The sequence below is a fragment of the Heteronotia binoei genome, chromosome 5 (assembly GCF_032191835.1).
Source record: "Heteronotia binoei isolate CCM8104 ecotype False Entrance Well chromosome 5, APGP_CSIRO_Hbin_v1, whole genome shotgun sequence".
Classification (NCBI taxonomy): Eukaryota; Metazoa; Chordata; class Lepidosauria; order Squamata; family Gekkonidae; genus Heteronotia; species Heteronotia binoei.
In genome coordinates, this window is record NC_083227.1 from 76924082 (window position 1) to 76943649 (window position 19568).

Sequence of the window (19568 nt, forward strand, 5' to 3'; positions counted from 1 at the left end):
TCTGCAAATGATTTTTTTAATGACAAATGAGAATGGAAAAGCTAGTTTGCATTAATGAACACTGGTTAACATAGGTTTTAAAGGTATGACAGTACAAGCATTGAATTTGCTCCCCAAAACCGATTAGTCAATTACTCTGGAATGGTTTTGTAGGTCCCTAGTTTGATGTAGGAGTCATACTTCGGGATTTCCCAAAGAATTCTTACTTTCATTTCCTTGTAATAGTATACCTCAGTCTGGATTTCTTATGTTCTCTGGTGAATAAGCAGGGGCAAAAGCAACATGTATTTACCCACATTTTTGGTGCCTCAAGGTTTGCTGCTGTGGTGTTCCACTTCTGGGAAGCAAAATCCCAGAATTCTATTTATTGTCTTCCTCTTCAGCACTGTCTTCCTTTTCAGTGCTGATGTTATTATTTATATAATCATTGCGCACAGTTGTGCCTGTGGAAACAAATCTGTTGACCCAATTTTGCACACATGTGCAAGAGGCTATTCCAGCAGTTACTTATTCATGCATGGTGGGTGGTCTGCAGAAGTCCAGTGAAATGTGTATGAAGCAAGGCAGCCATTTTGAATTTTAAAAAAGGGTCTCTTTTATTAGTTTTTACATGCTAACAGAAGGGAGTGTCTATGTGTTCTTTTCCCTCAAGCTATTCTAAATTCTTCTCAGCTAGTCAGAATATGAACATTATATTTAATTGCTCTTAATGAACGAAAATTGACAAAGCATCAGGCAAAGGTCATCCGTATAATTTAAGTAACCTTTTTCTTCACCAGTGCTTTTTCCTTTTGTATCTCATATTCCATAAAACTAGCATACAAAAAACTCTAGTGTATATTAACTATCCCCACCCCCCAGTCACAGAGCAGCTCTGAGCTGAATCTATGATGTCTGAACACATTTGGTGAATGATAGATATAATGCATCTACTCAAGTGCCTGCAGGACAGATACCTTCCTCTTTTTTATGGGGTGAATTCTTAGGGCCAATCAAGCAGTCGCAGTCTGTTAGATCACATGGCAAAACACTTTCGCTATAAGGTAAAGTCGGTTTGAAAGTTCTATATTGCTATGAAAGGATGCATAAGTATTTTTGAAGCATAGAAGGGGGGGGGGAAGCAGTTCTGTAATATTCTTGTGCCTACGTTTAACAGAACTTCTGTCAAGGAACCTGAATAATTTCCTGCGCATATGATTGGGGCTGAGTTTTTGTATGCATTGGTCAGAGGACATTTGATTTGACATGTGTGTCTTTGTAGCAGGATGTCAATTCTGCCTTCTGTCACTCAGAGCCAGGCACCATTTCTCCTCACTCTTTTACATGGGAACATAGAAATATGCCTTTATACTGAATCACATTGTTATTGTTTCTGGGCTTCTCCGCACTTTAGGTTTGATAGCTAGATACAACTGACTTTATGTTAATTTATGAAGGAATTATGCATCCTCCCATTTCCCCACATCAAAGGTAAAAAAGAGAACTGAAACTCACCTATATTGTGAGGAGGTCTGAGCATCTCAAGAGTGCAGTGTGATGCCAATGAGCCCCTGGGAGTTGCCAGCTAGTCACCACAACCAAACTTGAAAAGTGCTTTTTGTGAAGATTTCAGACTCAAGAGAAGGCTAACGTAGATCACTCTGAACTTGTGCCCCCCCCCCCCCACCGGCTTTACCTACCCTGGTGTTATCTATTTTATTGGCAATGGAGTCTTATGTGAATGGAAAGCATATATTCTGCCTCATAGCCCAGGCCTCAAAGCTTTATACAATTTCAGATCATCTGAAGAGCTGCCTTTTTATGCATTTGTTACATTATCCACCCGCCCCCCCCAATACAGTGTTCAGAATTCTTGAAATTAGCTCTAAGAGCTACTCTTGATTCAGCAACGGCACTGAGTGTTCCTTGAAAGTAGCTTTTTTTTACCTCAGCTCAAGATAAGGTTTCCATACTAATCCAATATCATCATCATAATTGTTAACTTGTGTCAACAGTTTGTCGCCTCAGATAGAATATGGTGTGGCACAGTACAAACTGAGTGAGGATAAGTAGTCCAGAGATTACCAGAGCACTGCTATAGTGAGAGTCCAAACAGAGGAGAGGCCATTTGATTCCTATCCCCTGAAGGATATTTTGATTCAGGTCAATGCTTCATATCAGGCTGTGTTTGGAGAGCTAATTTAGTGTGCCTTTCAGTTAGTACAGAGAAGGCACTTAATATCTTCTTCCCAGTATCTGTAGAAATTAATTTGTATCCCATCTGGTGTCCAGTTCTGACTGGCCTGTTGAAATTAGCAAAAGGTACACTGAGGGCTCTGTTCCAGCTGGAAGCATCTTAAAAGTATCTGTCTGCATGCCAACTTCCAAATGAGGGCCAAACTTTGTGCAATACACAGCCATACATTTTCCCCTTGACATTTTGCCTTCAATGAAAAGCAGACTCTGTTGGCTGCAAATCTGAGGGGCAGGACATCAGGGGAAGGTGCTGCTGAGACCTTTCTTCTTTTTGCCGTTTGTTCACAAACCATGCCTCCCAGCTGCTTTTTCATTTGTGGTAGAAAATGGGATCTGTGAAGGATAAGAAACTATTGCTGGGAGCAGAATACATCTGCACAATTAGTTTGATCTGAGTCATTTGTTGATAGCTATGATATTTATGTAGTTAATAAACTAGTGCAGGTTCCCTGTGACATCTTTTCGATGATGGAGTGAAAAACACGTGGAACCCATTTTGAGGTCGCCAACTATTGCAGACACTGCTTGTCCCTTGTGTAACGACTAGGTTAGGAAAAAAAAAAAAGTCAGGCACTTATCCAAATCAGTGATGTGATTAAATTTTCATAGCATTGCCTGCTATTCTCTACAGCTGAGCCAAATGTAAGTGATCAAGATGATGATTCTAAAGCAAACAACATAACCAAGGATTTGCATTGAATATCACCTCTAACAGAATGCAAATCATGATTGCAAGATGTTTTAACACTTAATCTAACCACCTCACAGAACTGTTGTAAAGATAAAATGGGGAGAGGAAAGGAAAATGGTGTAAGCCACTTCGAGGTCCCTGCTGGTGAGAAAGGCAGAGTATAAACAAATAAACAAGAATTGCCAGAGGTTGGTTGGTCCAAAATGTAAAATATTTTCAGAACTAGTGACTTTATAAGCAGTTCAAGAGCATCATGGTCTGTGGCAAAGCTTCTTAGTCAAATGAGCTATGCCAGAGTTGGGAAATGGCTGTCCTGGCACTTTCAACTAGCTGTCTCTAATCTTTGTGAATTGTTCAGTGTTTTATATGTTATTTTATTTATAAATAGATTATGTCTTGTAATCAATTAAAATTATGCTAAAAATGAACTGAGCATCACTTTTTAAAAAATAACTATTCTATGTCAAAACTTCCACCAGCTTTTTGGGAAGAGGTTTTTCCTGTTCTCTCAGGTATTGGGGGGAATCCTTAGGTATCTTCTGCAGCACATGAAGTATGATATAAAAATCAAAGAATGCAGTACACTGTGTTAGATATTCATGGCCAGATGTTTCTATGGAAAGTGAGAGATGGATACTTTAATCCTTTCCTCCTTTGCCATCTTATCAGTAGAAAAAGCCACCGCCAAACTGCTTTTATCCCCACGGGGGAGCATAACTATGAGTACATGTAACTTTTCACCAATTGGGGTAAAAGCAGCTCAGGGTGCCTTTTTTCCAGTGATACAACAGAGGAAAACGGGGGAGAAAAAGCTTTAAATTTCTCTGCCCTCTCTACTGAATTCATAAAGTAGTCTTGGTAACTAAGTTTGTGAAAGAAAACAAAAGTTGTTCAAAATGAGCAAGATGATGAGCCCAGAAGTGGAGACCGGTGCAGGAAGAGATGGGCTATTTAACTCTTGTTTCCTCACTCCATTTTCCTGTTGAAAATTGGGAAGCCCACAGGTTAGAGGTGTTGATTTTTTTGAGGGAAAATGAGGTTAGGGGGAAGACTACAGTATAGAGTTGCCAATCCCCAGGTGGGGGCAAAGGATCCCCCTGTTTGGAGGCCCTTCCCCTGCTTTAAGGTAATCAGAAAGTGTGGGGGGGAAATGTCTGCTGGACACTCCATTGTACTCTATGGAGACCGATTCCCATAAGCTGTAATGGAGAATTGATCCGTGAGTATCTGGGGGGCTATGTTTTGAGGTAGATGCACCAAATTTTCAGCATTTTATCCAGTGCCTCTCCTCAAAACTTTCAAAAATGTTGGACCAGAGGGTCAAATTTAATGAGCCCCAAAAGAAGGTGCGCCTATCTTTCATTATTTTCAAATGGAAGGAAGGCATTTAAAAGGCATGTGGTCCCTTTAAATGTGATTGTGAGAGCTCCCTTTGGAGTTCAGTCGTGCTTGTCACACCCTTGCTTCTTCCACCTCCAGAGTCTCCAGATATTTCTTGAGTCAGACTTGGCAACCCTACTTCAGTAGCCCCATAACCTTGGAGATGATTGCATTCTGAACATAGAATCACAAAACTATGCACAACTTTTTTCATTCTGTGTTTGAGCACTGGGCACAAGTAGCATACAAAGTATGAAACAGCTCATCCTGGAGCCCTTGAAGAGGAAAAGCATAAGACAACATCACAGCTGCCAGCCTTAGAGAGCAATCCTAAACAGGTCTACTCTGAATTTATTCTATAGGATTTACTCCCATGAAAGGGTTCTTAGGATTGCACTGTTACAGTGCAGCAGGATTGTGTCATTGTGTGGATAATTTTTGCAGGGTGGAGTCGCCATCTCCTGTTTTTAATTTTAAATTCTCTATAATGAATAGTGAATGAGCAGTTTTCATTCAACACAGCTATCATTATTTGTTTCACACATAACTTCTGTCTGTTACGTGTGGCTAAATATTTTGAGGGCTCTCTAAGATCAAAACAATTGTTTCACTGCTGAAGTGACTCATGCTGTGTCATTCTTTTAAAAACTGAATAGCTTGAATTTTGTAGTACTTTTACTAAAAGACAGAATATGAGAAAGATGAAAGCTAAATTGTTGAAATAAAAACCAGCAAAGGTTTTATAATTTTTTTTACAGACCTAATAATTTTCTGATAATTTCATACTTGGATTTTTAGGGGAGGGGTTGTATTACATTTTAAGATCCTGCCCCTAACCATTGCAAATGTACTTGCACAGAACTTCCAAGCAGATATGCCCATATTATTATTTTTATAGTGAAAAAAAAACATTTCCACATATTCTGTACAGAAAAAATGCTTTCCAACACTAGCTCAGTACAGCAGCCAGAAGAATTTATACTGGCCTTCTTCACCATGCCACATTGCGTTGAATTAATTTTTTAAAAAGTTGATCACGGCACTTGTCTTCATTGGGGAACAGCCAGTTATAGTTTCACTTCACAAAATTTTATAAAACTGAGTGGTGAAGCATTCTGTTAACTTTGTTCAGTCCATAGATCAAATGCTTGTGACTCAAGGCAATAAACCTATCTAGTCAAGGCAAGTTTAAAACTATGGAAGAAAACATAAAACTCATGCCGAGACTTTTTCTTACTTGTCTATGAAATGAACAGTTAAAGTAATAGCTCTGTCATGGTCCCATAATGATACTTCAGGAGCAATTGCAAAAGCAACTTCTAGAGTTCCTCACACTCTTTCCCAGCCATTCCTAACCTAATAACAACTGAAGAGGAAGGAACTTGGGAAAAGAGAGATACATGCAGAAAACCTGAGGACTATGCTAGTTTACAGTAAAGTTACAGTAAAGACAATCAGACTGTGCCAGTTCTCAAGATGTGAACTTGGATCCTAAACTGCCATGTTTTCTTGGGATAACAGCAATTTCGCCAATGGCATATCAATTTCTTTCAGTCCCCTCACTATGTTCTTTCCCCATACAGTTCCTAAAATTCACTGACATACAGGAGCACAGTTTTGCCTGCAGAGAGAAGAGGAAGCAGAGAAATTGCCTTTCTGTAGCATAACTCCTCCCATGCTGCCTAAAATCCAAGTCATAGTATCTAATCCACATGTAGTGCCAATAAACTGAGGGGGAGGGAAAATGGCTGCCTGTATTGTTTGTATTTTAACACTTAGGGTGATTGCCAAACTTTTTTGATGGAAATTGGAATATTTTGATTGAAAGTCAGCAGCTTCATCTGTTAGGGCCAAACTTGCCATAATGAGTATGCTGTGTTTTAGGGTTCTCATCCTCCCGCAAGGGATGGGAGTCAATGTTCCCTCTAAACTGAATCATTGTGAACTAGCTCACTAGTTTTTAGCCTCTGGCTCATCCATTTTTGTCTCAGCTCAGAAAAACTGGCCCCAGAGCAAACTAATTTATGCGGCAGGTCACAACTTTAATGCCAGTAGTTCATGAAGTAGAATTTTGCTCACAAGACTCCACAGCTTAGAGGGAGTATTGGTGGGAGTTCCCCTGATTTCGGGGCTTCCAACCTGCTGGCACAGGATTGGCAGGCAGGGAGAGCCCTGCCCCCAAAGAGCTCCATCAGCACCTGATGTGCCCAGCATGATGATGTCACTCGGAAGTGGCATAATCTCTCCAGGCACATCACATGGGGATGCTCTAGCATTAGTGTAAAAAACTCTATGGCAAAGGTAGCTGAAACTTCCTTTCTTTTGCCTTTCTCCCAGATTGGTGTAGCCATTTTCCTCCCCAGCCCAGCTCACTTCTTATATTGGAGTTCAGCAGGCAAAAAAATGTCTGAAGCAATGTATGTGTTCACTACTTTTTGGAAAGGAAAAAAAAAATCTATCAGCACCCATCATTTGAGCCATAAATGGGACCAACAAGCATAGAACAATCATCTGCCCTGTCCTGTCTACTGGCTCTTTTGGATAATCTGTAAAGGCCTTGGGCAAAATATAAATGGGAGATCAAGAACATCTGTCCTGCTCAGCATTGTGACTGACTGGGGGCAAACTGACCATTAACTTACAGGGAAATTTCCTGATGGGCTGCTAAGCCTGGAAGGTTGCTGGTGGCCAGCTGTAAGCACAGCCAAGCTTCAGCAATTCTACCAGTGCTCCAAGGGCCACTTAACTTGGACCCTTCAGAAGCATGGTGACTGTCAGCTCACCAGTTGTCTCCTCATGGCTTCAGTTTGTGGGAAGAGGTAATAGGTGAGCCTGTTGTTGGCTTGTAGCTCCACTCAGCTTGGCTTGTTCAAAGGCCGTTTTAACTTACCACTCTACCCGCATGTATATTCTGGCTTCAAGATGGGAAATTACAAGGGATTAATGATTTACTGAGACATTGAACTGAATCAATTGAGTAGTAGCTTCTGTATTACCTATATATTAGGCAAAGGAGTTTGTAATTTCCAGTGTCATCAGTCTGGCTGCAGCTGGCTTTAGGCTAGCTTAATATGACTTTTATAGTATTCAATGTGGTTTCAAAGCAAGGGCAATGGTCAATTTCCTACTTTTCTGAAATTTTGATTTTGGTTATAAATTAACATAGATTTTTGTGGATGGCAGAAAATCTCTTCTCTACAATGGGAGATGATTTCACTAAGAATCATTGCTGACTTTCAGAAAGTTATGGGCAACATATCAAGGTCTACCATCAGCACATCTCCCATGTTGGGTAATTTCTCTGTGATGTGTATTTTATCAAAGTACACTGAATATCTGGGTTGCTCATCTGACATCAGTGTAACTACCTTCTTTGAAATGTCATGGTTTTTGTGGGCATCTCTTGTTATTGACCCTTCCTGTTGCCTTTCCTCCATTCTGGACTCTGTAGGTGTGGCCTTCTACAAGTTGGAGACAGAGTACTTTCCATCAACAGTATTGCAACAGAAGATGGCACAATGGAAGAAGCCAATCAGCTCTTGCGGGATGCAGCACTTACTAACAAGGTTGTGCTAGAGATTGAATTTGATGTGGCAGGTAAGGAAATAATTTTTCATTGTTGTCCCATTTTTACTTTTCATAAAACATGCACGAAGCTGCCTTTTACTGATTCTGACCATTGGTCCATCAAAGTCAGTATCATCTACTCAGACTAGTATTAGCTCTCCAGGTTTTCAGGCAGAGGACTTTCAAATTGCCTACTGTCTAATCCATTTAACTGGTGATGCCAGGAACTGAACCTAGGACCTTCTGTGTGCAGTGCAGATGCTCTTCCACTGAGCTATAATCTCTCCACTAAAGTCTTTCTTGGTTTCTATCAATTCCTTAAATTTGTGAAGTTATGGCAGCATGGAGAAGCAGAGGACAGATTATTTTCAGTTATCCAGTGATCTATAAATCTGAATGAGGTTATGTTCTTAGTTGGTCTTTGGTAAATGCATATTTTTTAAAAATAGAATGAGTGGTTTTCTTAGCTATCTAGTCTGACTGCAATGTACACATATAGGACAACCTAGATAAACTTCAAAGATAACTGTGGTAGTAATGGAGGTCTAATAGGAGAAGAACTGTAGCTCAGTTATAGCATATATGCTCAGTAGTTTAATGATGGGCGACATATCAGATGCCACAGTTCCTGTTACCTTAGACATCAAGTTTGGGAAACACCTTATCTGAGAACATGTAGTGCTGTCACTGATTCAGCTAGTTAGATTACTGATATACATATGAAACAACTTCTTGTTATTCTTACAGAAAGCTTTTGATTGATACTTAGAGCTGCAACTTCTGATTCAAAACATATCCAGAATATGGCATGAGAATGTATGGTTTTTCTTATCCTAGCGCTGAAGCAAGAAAAGGCATAAGAGTGCATAGCAATACAACTCTTGTTGATTGTGTTTAGGCTGAGAAGCCTAAACAAAGTCCCATCTGCAAATAATATGGCATGTATCCATTGCATTATGAAGCTTTAATCTGGAAACCAGCCTTGCCCGTGTAATTTATCAAGGGCTCCTCCCTTGCCCACCTTGCCCACCTTCTAACAGCCATCTTCCTCCCTCATGGTATTATGACTAAGTAATTCATTTCAGATCTGTGATTTCTTATTGCAAAAATCAATATGGTTAGGCTTTGGGAAAAATTAATATGTAGCTAAATTTAGTGTTCCTATTTGTTTTTAGAATTGGGGTTACCACATAGTAAAAAAATCCACTTGCTTTCAAGGAGAAATCACTGTTTATCTGCACTAGTTTCTTTCTGGGCATAAAGTACACTGTGCTATTTTCATAGCTAATTCTAACGTAAATGCTCCATATGGTGTTTAGAGTTAAGTGCAGAGAGATGTCAGCTATAATTTTAGATATGAATTAGCATTAAATAATTCTGATAGTCACTGTATTAGAAGAATATATATACAGTTCCCTAATAAGGAGGATGGTTTGGTTAATTCATTAATTAAACTTGGATGGTGAATTGTGAGGTCCTTTTGAGCTGCGTTTTAGGGTCAAGACTGACATAATATTTTCATTTCAGAATGGTGAAAATGATATGAACTCACATCTCCCGCAATCAGAAGCTTTTGTTTTCAGGGCAGAAAATATGTGTGTCAAATGCTTCCATTGCATATGGAATGTCCGTCTGTCTTTACCAGTTGTAAGTGAGAACTAGAGGCAGTTTCATGCATTACAATCTCCATGTGGGGGTTGCCAAGAACTACTTCTGTGGGCAGTAGTTTTGGAAGCATGTACTGGCCTGGGTGTCTGTAGAGTCTTAATGTTAACAGCCACCAAGAATGTGCAGTGTTAAACGTGGAACCAAACAGATCAAGCCAATGTATGTAGTAAGAGTAAGATATTATAATCCCCAACAAAACATTTTTTAAAACTAAATGAAGCTGCCTTATACTGATTCAGACCACTGGTTTATCAAGGTCAGTACATTGACAAGCTGTCTGGAATCATAGGTGGAGTTCTTTCACACAGACAACTATATGATCCTTTCAGCTTGGTACTGAACCTGGAACCTCCTACATGTGAAGCTTGTACTGTACAACTGAGATCTTCTTCGTGGTCTCTGTGCTTCACACTCATGGGATAGAGCACCTGCGCCGATCCCCGAATCGGTACCTAAAAAGCCCGGGATTTTTTCACGCTCAGCACCAGTGGGCATGTGCAGGGATCCCAGTACGCATACTCGCCGGCACTAGCGCGAGGATCCCGCCGGTTCCTTTCTGACCGCTGTGCTGAGAGGATCTCCTTACATGTCCCCGGTCGGTAAAGTAATCTTAGGATTGCCTTTCTTGTTGTATATAGCCCATTTGTTATTTTCTTAGTGTAGTTAGTTAATTGGTTGTTAGATAGATAGTGTTGTAAAAAAAAAATTGTTGGACTTTGCCCTTCGGGGCCCAGTTTTTCGCCCGTTTTTCCCCTCAGAGTTTTCCTGTGTGGGTTTTTCCTTGGCGTCTATGGAAAGGCGTTGGGGGTTTTTATTAAGAGGTGATGTTCCTGTGGAAAGAAGATTGCCCCTCCTGACGGCCTTTCCCTCTGTCTCCTTTGTTTGGACGAGGGACATCGTGTTGATTCTTGCTCGCACTGCCTGAATTTTTCTAAACAAACTCGCAAGAATTGAGCGGCGAGGCTTTCAGCCGCGTTGGTTGAGTCGGCACTTCGTCCTCAAAAGATGGCATCGGGCCCGTCGGTACTGATGGGAGAGGCTGCAGCCTGACGGTCACATCAGCCGATACATCGCCGAGCAGGACCGAGATGCTGGTCGAGCGCGGGCGCTCCACTTAACAACCATCTGAAGGGTCAGTGGACACCCCAGCTAAGAAGCATCGGGATGACTCGGGGACCCAATAATCCGCACCGAAGAAGGTGAAATCCAAGGAGAAGCGGAAGAAGAGATCGTCCCACACTCTTTCCCCTTCTCACGACGCTTCAACATCGATGTCGACCGCTCCACCGAGGAAGATCTTGGCGTCCCCACATCGTAGCCCTTCGGTGTCGAGAGGCAGTGCTTCGCAGCAGTTGCGTCTATTGGCATCGGAGCAAGAGATCGATCTTACTCAGTGTTCCCACTCTTCAGGGTCGAGGCGTCGGAGGGAGAGCGACTCTGTCTCGGAGGTGGAGGTGTCGGTACTGATGGAGCCGTCGGCACCTCTGGATCAAGCTAGGGGTCAGAGAGAGCTGGAACCAACTACCATAGCTCGTCGCTTCCCACCGCTTCCACCGTGGGAGCAGCGCCAGTGGCCTCCCTACGCCTATCCATACCCGCCGTACCAATGGTACCCCCCTCGTGAGTTTGCAGATTGGGACCAGCAATCTGAGGCATCCCATATGTCAAGGCTTTCTCAGCACTCTAGGCGGCGTCCCTCGGCATCGATGTCCGTTCCACCCGAAAGACGCGGCATGGTGGTGGAGGAAGTCCAACCTAGGTCGTCGGTGTCGATCCGATCACCCGTCAGAGAGTCAACGCCGGTGCTCTCGGAACATTCCTTGAGGAGAGAGTCATCATCGTCGGACTCCGAGGTCAGTACCGACGATCCGGACAGGGCTTTGGAACTTTCGCCAGTGTCTCATACTGCTGAGGATCTTCCCATTCACCATCGGAGGATCTGAAGTCATATGAGGACCTGGTGAAGAGGATGGCACTCTCCCTGTCTCTCCCGGTGACACAACCGCAACCCATTGTAGATGATACCGTATTCGACATCATGCAGGAGGATACGTCTACAGCTGTTGCCCTGCCTGTTACGAAGGTCATCTTACAGGCAGTGAAGGAGCCCTGGGCAAAGCCTGCTTCTACACCTGTGTCATCAAGAAGATTGGACCACATGTACCGTGTCCAAGAGGCCAGTGCTGAATTCCTTTTCACACACCCGAAGCCCAATTCGGTGGTCGTATCCTCTTCGTCAAAGGCCCTCAAGACTCACTCCTCCCCACCAGACAAGGAGGGAAAGAAGTTGGACAACGTTGGGAGGAAGTTTTATTCTGTTGGAGCGCTGGGAGTAAAGGTATCTATCTATGCTGCATGCAAGGCTAGATACCAATACTCAGTGTGGGAACAACTCACCCCCCCCCCTCCTGTCTTCCCTGAGTGAGGAGAAGAGGTCTGCTGCAAAGAAGTTGCAGAAGAAAGACTACTGCAGCCAAGCAACAACTGGCTGCAGCAAAGCATATGGTGGACGTCTCAGCAAAAACCATCACATCTGCTGTCTGCCTCCACCGCCACTCCTGGCTCAGGTCAATGGCCCTCCAGCAAGACACCAGGGCCTTCATTGAAGATCTGCTCTTCGAGGGCGAAGGCCTCTTCAGCTCGACCACCGACAACGATCTTCAGGAAATGGATAAGAGCATAAAGACCTCGAGGAACCTGGGTGTCCCGGCGTCTTCCAGAGCTGCTAAACCAAAACAATGGCACAAACCCTGGGCCAAGAAACAATATCAAAAGTTTTCCCCGGAACATCAATGGAGACCTTGCTCTGCCCAGCCTGAGAGTAGATCCCCATACAGGAGGAACAACAGAAACCGATATGCTTCAGCACAGACCACTGGCAAGTCTAAGGGCGCTCGCCCCCAAAAGCAGGGCCTTTGACTTTCCAGTAGCACGCATCATCGTCCCCACTTCTTCTTCTATCCGCCTCTGCCCATTCCTGCCGGCCTGGGAGTCCATCTCTACGGACAGGTGGGCTCTTTCCATCATCGCGGAAGGCTACATAATAGACTTCATTCAGATTCTGTGGTAATCATTCAGATTACCAATCTGTGGTAATCACTGCATCCCCTTCCCCACCTCTGCTGGCGGAGGTGAACAACCTCCTACAGAAACAAGCCATAGAACGGGTTCCGGTGGAGGCCAGAATGGGAGGCTTCTACTCTCGTTATTTCCTGGTTCCCAAACGGGATGGGGGTCTGAGACCAATCATGGACTCACCTCGGAAGAGGTTTGTAATTCCACCTGTGACACTTTGAACACTGTGGTGGTGGAAATCAAAGGATAACATCTGTCAGGGAGCTCTCTTCCACCTACCTGCAAAGACAGTGACGATCACAACAGATGCGTCGTTGTGGGGTTGGGGGGCTCACATGGACTCTCTGTGTGTGGGGGGCCCTTGGTTTTCTCAATTGACTCACCGTCATATAAATTACGTGGAACTGCTGGCAGTTCACTTTGCTCTTCGGTCCTTCCGCCCCAGGGAGGAACAGTCTCTCGACGGCTCTATGCGCTGGCACTGGAACTGTGGTCGGAGTGCCTAGAGCACAACATCTTTGTGAAGGCTGCGCACCTCCCCGGGGTGCTCAATCTACAAGCAGACTCGCTCAGCAGGGGTACAGCTTCCCCACACAAGTGGGAGATACAGTGGCGCTTCCTTCACCCCGTGTTTCAGCTCTGGGGGTACCCTCAGGTGGATGTGTTTGCCACAGCCAGAAACCGGAAGTGTCCTCTGTTTTGCTCCAGGGGAGGCACAGATCCAGAGTCATTGGGAGATCGTCTACTGTTCCCGTGGGAAGGTCGGTTCCTATATCTGTTCCCACCTCTGCCACTACTGACAAGGGTGGTCAACAAGATCGCAAGAGAGAGACCATGCTGCATCCTGGTGACTCCGTGGTGGCCTCGGCAGAACTGGTTCCCGATCTTGCTCCAACTGGTGAGGGGGGTCTTCTACCAGTTTCCGGCAGAACCGGACCTTCTGTCAGCTCAGGACGGTTATGTATTCCATCACAACGTGCCTCACCTGAAGCTGACAGCGTGGTTCATCGACCCTGTGAGTTCTCCAGCAGAGTCCAACATATTTTCCTGAACAGCAGGAAGTTGTCTACCCGCGCTTCCTATGATAGGAAGTGGCAGAAGTTTCTTCAGTTTTTAGTTAATCCTACAGTTTCACACCAAAAGGTGGGACTTTCGGTGATTTTTTAATTTTTGTTATCTCTGGTGGATGCTGGCCTTGTTTTTTCTTCCATTAAAGTTTATTTGGCAGCAATTTCTGCATTCCATGAGCCAATTGAGGGGCATTCAGTTTTTGCACGCCCTCATTCTAAAAGATTTTTGAAGGGTTTGCTTAGGCTTCATCCTCCATCGCGATCACCCCCACAGTTGTGGGATTTGACTTTAGTGTTTGACAGGCTGACACGGCGTCCTTTCGAGCCAATGGCCACATGTTCGTTACAGCTTCTATCTTGGAAGACTGCTTTTTTGGTAGCCATCACATCCGCACCCCATGCAGGGGAGCTCACGGCTATGCGTTGTGACTACCCATATATAGCTTTTCAGGAGTCTGGAGTGTCCTTAGCTCCTGATATTTTCTTTCTCCCCAAAGTGGTTTCTCAGTTCCACCTTAATTTAGAAGTTTGGTTGCCCATGTTTTATCCTACACCTTCCTCGGATGACGAACGTAGGTTGCATGCTCTAGATGTTAAGCGTGCCTTATTGTTTTATTTGAGTCGCTCCAAAAGTTTTCGTAAGGACCAGCATCTTTTTGTTTCTTATGCTGCTCCTAAGTTAGGTTCCAGAATCTCATCTCAGCGGCTTTCAAAATGGCTCACTGGGCCTATTAAACTGTGTTATTTGTTGGCGAAGAAGCCGTTGCCTGGGCCTATTCGCAGACACTCTACAAGAGTGATGGCGACATTGGCGGCGTTCCTGAAAGGCGTATCCCTGACGGATGTTTGCAAGGCTGCCACCTGGTCCTCTCCACATGCCTTTATGAAGCACTACGCGCTGGATGTGCATGCTCATCAGAGGACTTGTTTGGGAACTGCAGTGCTGCAAGCTGTTTCTTCTGGTTGACCATCTTCCCGCCTCCAGGTATGTCTTGCTTGCTAATCTCCCATGAGTGTGAAGCACAGAGACCACGAAGAAGATAGACAGGTTGCTTACCTGTAACTGTAGATCTTCAAGTGGTCATCTGTGCATTCACACTACCTGCCCTCCTTCCCCACTGCTGACGGTCTTCCTCCAGTAGGGGCTTCCAGCGGTCAGGAAGGAACTGGCGGGATCCTTGTGCTGGCACTGGCAAGCATGCGTACTGGGATGCCTGCACATGCCCGCTGGTGCCGAGCGTGAAAATATCCCGGGCTTTTTAGGTACCAATTCGGGGTTTGGTGCAGCCGCTCTATCCCATGAGTGTGAATGCACAGATGACCACTCGAAGATCTACAGTTACAGGTAAGCAACCTGTCTTTACAGTCCCTGCAATACCATTTAAAGCAGCCCCTTTTATTATTATTATTATTATTATTATTATTAATTATTAATTTTATTTGTATCCCGCCCTCCCCGCCTGGGCAGGCTTTGCTCTGTGTGCTCCTACTTAATATGACCTCAAAGCAGGGAGCTCCTCAACAGCTTACCAAAGCCATCTCCATCCATTCCTGTGGCAGTGCTTATCCATTTGACTTATTTTGTTCTATAGAATCTGTCATTCCTAGCAGTGGTACCTTTCATGTGAAGCTGCCCAAGAAACGCGGTGTGGAGCTTGGAATTACCATCAGCTGTAAGTATTGTTCAAGTTATAGCTAGGTGATGTAGTTTACACTTTTCTTCACAATGAAAGAATGGGTTATGGATACTTTTTGCATCTAGTACTCACTGGATAAAACACATCCAAACTTCTTAAATAGGGAAGATCAGAAGTGCTGTTTCATTTCTTTCTCTATTGTATAACAAAATAAATCTCTCAAAGTTTCTGATGAAGGTTTTTTTTTTCAAAACTGAAAGTCATTTTTCATCTTTTCAAGGAGGTCTGTAAGCAGAGACACCAGCTAGTCTGCAAAATTAAAAAATCTAGTGCTGATTAGAACTAAGGCTACACTGAATTTTCTTCAGGTTTACTATTTTGCAGCACATGGTGCTTCCTGTACTCCCAGTTAGGTATGGACAGTTGCTATCTGGATGGTATCCTGCTTTCAGCTGAAGAGTGGGTACAGACAGTGGGTTCTCCATATAGCATGCTAAAAAATTAGACCTTGTTTTTTCGTGAATGGGATCTCCCATGAGATGTAACTTCTGTAAACCCAGTTGTTCACTTTGATTTTCACCCAGTGTTCATCTCCTTCAACCAATCCAAGAACTGTCTGATTAGATTAAGAACTATATCAAACATCTCCTGGCCGTTCTGTGTGGACCCTCCACCTTCGACCTTCAGATACTAGTAGAGTATTCATAAAAGTGTTGAAGAGAGAACAACTTTTCACTCAGTAGCCATAGCCATATCACTGTCTCATTTACGGTCTATAAAATGGAGCCAAGAGAGACTGACCTTGTGTGAATATGACTGAGATAACAATCTCAATCTCAAAGCGCATGGCAGAGATAAATGATAACTGATTGTAATTTGTCCAGTGCAAATCTGCCTTTTTGATCAGAGTGCAAATCTTTTTTTAAAAAATAAATAAATAAAAGATTTCCTCTTTTAGTATGTGTTGGATGTTTTCAGCAAGATGATGTGCAGTGTTTCACTTTGAGTGGAGTCAATAACTGACATTTAAAAATAAGTTATGCATGCATATGTCTCTTCTAGCCTTAGGAGGATGATAGCTGGTTAAATTTATATGCTGCTCTTTCTTAATTATTTGTTGAAATAGCTTCTCACAATGTTGCTTGTGAGGGACTATGTATTGAGGCATAATGTGGGGGGATTTTTAAAATAGATATTCTTTGGCTCTGTACGGTGTAATTTCGTAAAGCATTTGAATTTTAAAGCAGCTCAAGGCCAATTCGTGCATCTGCTTTCATTATGATAAGCTAGTGATGGGCAAACTCCCACCATGCTGTATTATGATTGGGATGAGCAAAAGATGAGGACAGAAATTATTCTTTTCTCAGCTCAAAAATCACTTGTAGTTGCCAGCCCCAATTAATTTACCCTATCGGCTCCTGAGGAGACTCAGCGACTGTGGTGGTGGGAGAATGGGAAGGTAGTCTCTCTCTAGGTTGGATCCAGACTAAATTTTCCACTTGCACAAGAGATGAGATAATGGCCACTGATTCCCTTTTCCTGCTACAGAAGTCCAGTTTCCTCTTATGCTGGTCCCCTACCTCCTAGATACAGCATTTCAAGAAGATCAGTGGGTTGTAGTAGGAAGGGGGAAGGCAGGAATGTTCTGTTCCGTTGACAGACATGTCTTGTGCAAGCGGAAAACTTAGCTGGATCCAACACTCTGACTGTGTATCTCTCCTCAGCTTCTTGCTCTTTTCCCTGGTTTTTGATTGCTGTATTTGCATTCTAGCTACTGGGAGTAGTCAAGCACCCTGGGAAAACTAAATGTCTCAGCAGTCATAGAGCTGCAACACAAGCATAGCAGCATTCTAGAATGGTCAAAGAAAAAGAACCATCGAGAAGAAGTAAGAAGGATGACAGAATAGCTATTCCCACATGAACCTTATGCATATATTGGGGCCAACCTCTGTGCGCCCCCACTTTTGCAGGCCAGGCAGGTAGTTATCAGACACAGGTTGCTATGCCCAGGTTCTGGCGTAGTTTACCTGGAGGTTTTGCTTGACTCCTATTCATAGTCAGGGCTTTTTCTTTACTTTTTTGAGCAGCAATGCGCAGGAGCGCAGTTCTGACTGGCTTGGCATCAGGGGTGTGTGGCCTAATATGCAAATGAGTTTTTGCAAATGGGTTCCTGCTTTTTTTCCTTCAGAAAGCTTTATGAGAAACAATAGTGATGTCAGGGGGTGTGGCCTAATATGCAAAAGAGTTCTTGCTGGGCTATGAATCACTATGAATCACTGGGCTATTTACTATGAATCATAGTTAATATCAGAACCAAGTTTAAATCATTTTATTTGAAAGAGGATTTTAATGGCAGATAGCTTGAAGGGTTTTCTGCTATGTATTTCTTGCCTATTTGTTTGGCTCTGGCTATATTAATGTGTGTGTTTATCAGGGCCAGATCTAGGGGGGCAGAGGGGGGGATTTTGCCCCGGGCACTGGGGAGAGGGGGCACTGCCAGTGAGCTGCTGCACACGACTCGCAAGCATACAGACAGCAGCAGAGCATGTGCTGCTGGCTCCAGCAAAGGGATCGCCTTACTCTGCACTGTGTTGCAGGCACCCTAGGGCAGCAGCTGCCTCCTCCCCCCTCAGCCCTTGCCTCCGTTGGCCTCTCCGTCACTCTCGAGAGGCCTGTCCAGTGCCTCCCTTCCTTCCCTGGAGTGTGGGAAGCCAGAAAGGAGAGCAGAGAGGAGACAGGGGCGCCCTCCTCCCTTCCCTCAGGAGTGCTGCAGGTAGGTGGTGAGAACGGGGCTGAGTGGGGGCAGCAGTACAGCATGGCAGCGGGTGCACTTCCCCTGTAGCTGGGGGAGACCCATTTCCCAAGGAAGCCTGCTGAAAAGAGATGTACTGACCCGGCTCGCTCAGCTGCCTGCTGTGACGGCCCAGGCTGAATAAGTCCTGCTTTTGCCACCTCCAGCCAACCACTTGCCTCACCTGAGGTACCAAGGCAGCTGGCTGGGGTACCAGTGATACGCTTCTTGGCTGGAAGTGTGTGGAGGGAAACGGAGAAGCAGCAGCCACAAACTTTCTCTTTTTGGAAGCGGGGCCCGGGGGTGGGGGGAGAAAAGCAATTGCCTTAATTTTCTTTGGGAACGCACAAAAGCTGTGCTGGGAAATTGACACAAACAAACCCAACACACACACCCCTTCTTCTGCAAGCACACATTCTCTGCTAACTCCTGTAGCAATAAAGCAGGGGTGGGGGGGGGGGGACAGCTTGATGGTCATTGACAGACTCTCCTCTCCCATCCACAAAAAATGAGGTGGGAGTGTGAGCTGTGGGCCTCTCTTTCGCTCTCTCTTTTTTTAAAAAAAGAGGAGCCAGCGATAAGGGAGTGAACAGACATGCACACACAGGGAGGAGGAGACTCTCCTTTCCCTCTCTCCCCTTCCGCCCTCCCAATCTCACTTCACAGGCCCCACACCCCTGTCCACTCTCCCTCCTCCAGGGTAGGGGGAGGAGGCCCCATGCCTGCACTCTTGAGTCTCCATCTGCTCCCCCCACATTTCGACTGGTGCCTGTCCATGCCCCCTTCCTGCCCTCCCCACCTCTTCCTTCTCCTTCCAGTGTGCATGAGAAATGTTTGCCACCAGCATTGACACCCCTCCCACCCCCGACAGGGGTCATTTTGTAGAAAAATAGGTGGTGGAGCTCATCCAGGGATTGTTATATAGCTGCACCTATTATTCAATGGACAAGGTAGGTAGGAGGAGGGGGAACTATCAGAAAGGTTCAGGTTCTGTGCTCCTGTGAGCTCCTGCTGAATTCAAGGCCTGCCCCCAGGTAAGTGGTAGGGAGAAGGAATGAGAAGGGGAATGTAAGCTCCTGTGAACTGCCTCTCCCCTCCCTCCCAAGCAGTCAACTCTATCTTCTTGAGTCTTCCTTTGCCTTCCATGCCCCCTGTCAAATCATTCCCCCATCTCAGATCTCTTCCTTTGTATGTGTGTTCTTCAATCTGACCATGACTGCAGGAGCCTGGGAATTACCTGCCTGTCCGTCTTCTTCCTTCTTTCCAAATACACATTTTCATTATTTGTTTTATTTGCTTTTGCAGATGTGTGCTTCCCCCTTCCCTCTTCTTTCCTTTTCCTCTGCCCCTGTAGCATGTTTGAGCTATTTACAGTGCTGCCATACATGAGAGAATATACATCTTATAATGCTACAAGTACACACTTTTAAAAGTTATATGATGCTGGTATGTGC

The 19568-nt window shown here is 44.4% G+C and overlaps 1 protein-coding gene across 8 annotated transcripts in view; it reads left to right on the forward strand.

The window, feature by feature from the left end:
• Positions 1-19568, forward strand: part of GRIP2 (glutamate receptor interacting protein 2) — a 637553-nt gene that overhangs the window by 573791 nt on the left and 44194 nt on the right. For all 8 annotated transcript variants that reach the window (XM_060239631.1, XM_060239635.1, XM_060239628.1 and 5 more), the window contains exons 13-14: positions 7758-7903; positions 15279-15359. In XM_060239631.1, coding sequence (XP_060095614.1) covers positions 7758-7903; positions 15279-15359 — 227 coding nt within the window. The remainder of the gene's footprint in view (positions 1-7757; positions 7904-15278; positions 15360-19568) is intronic.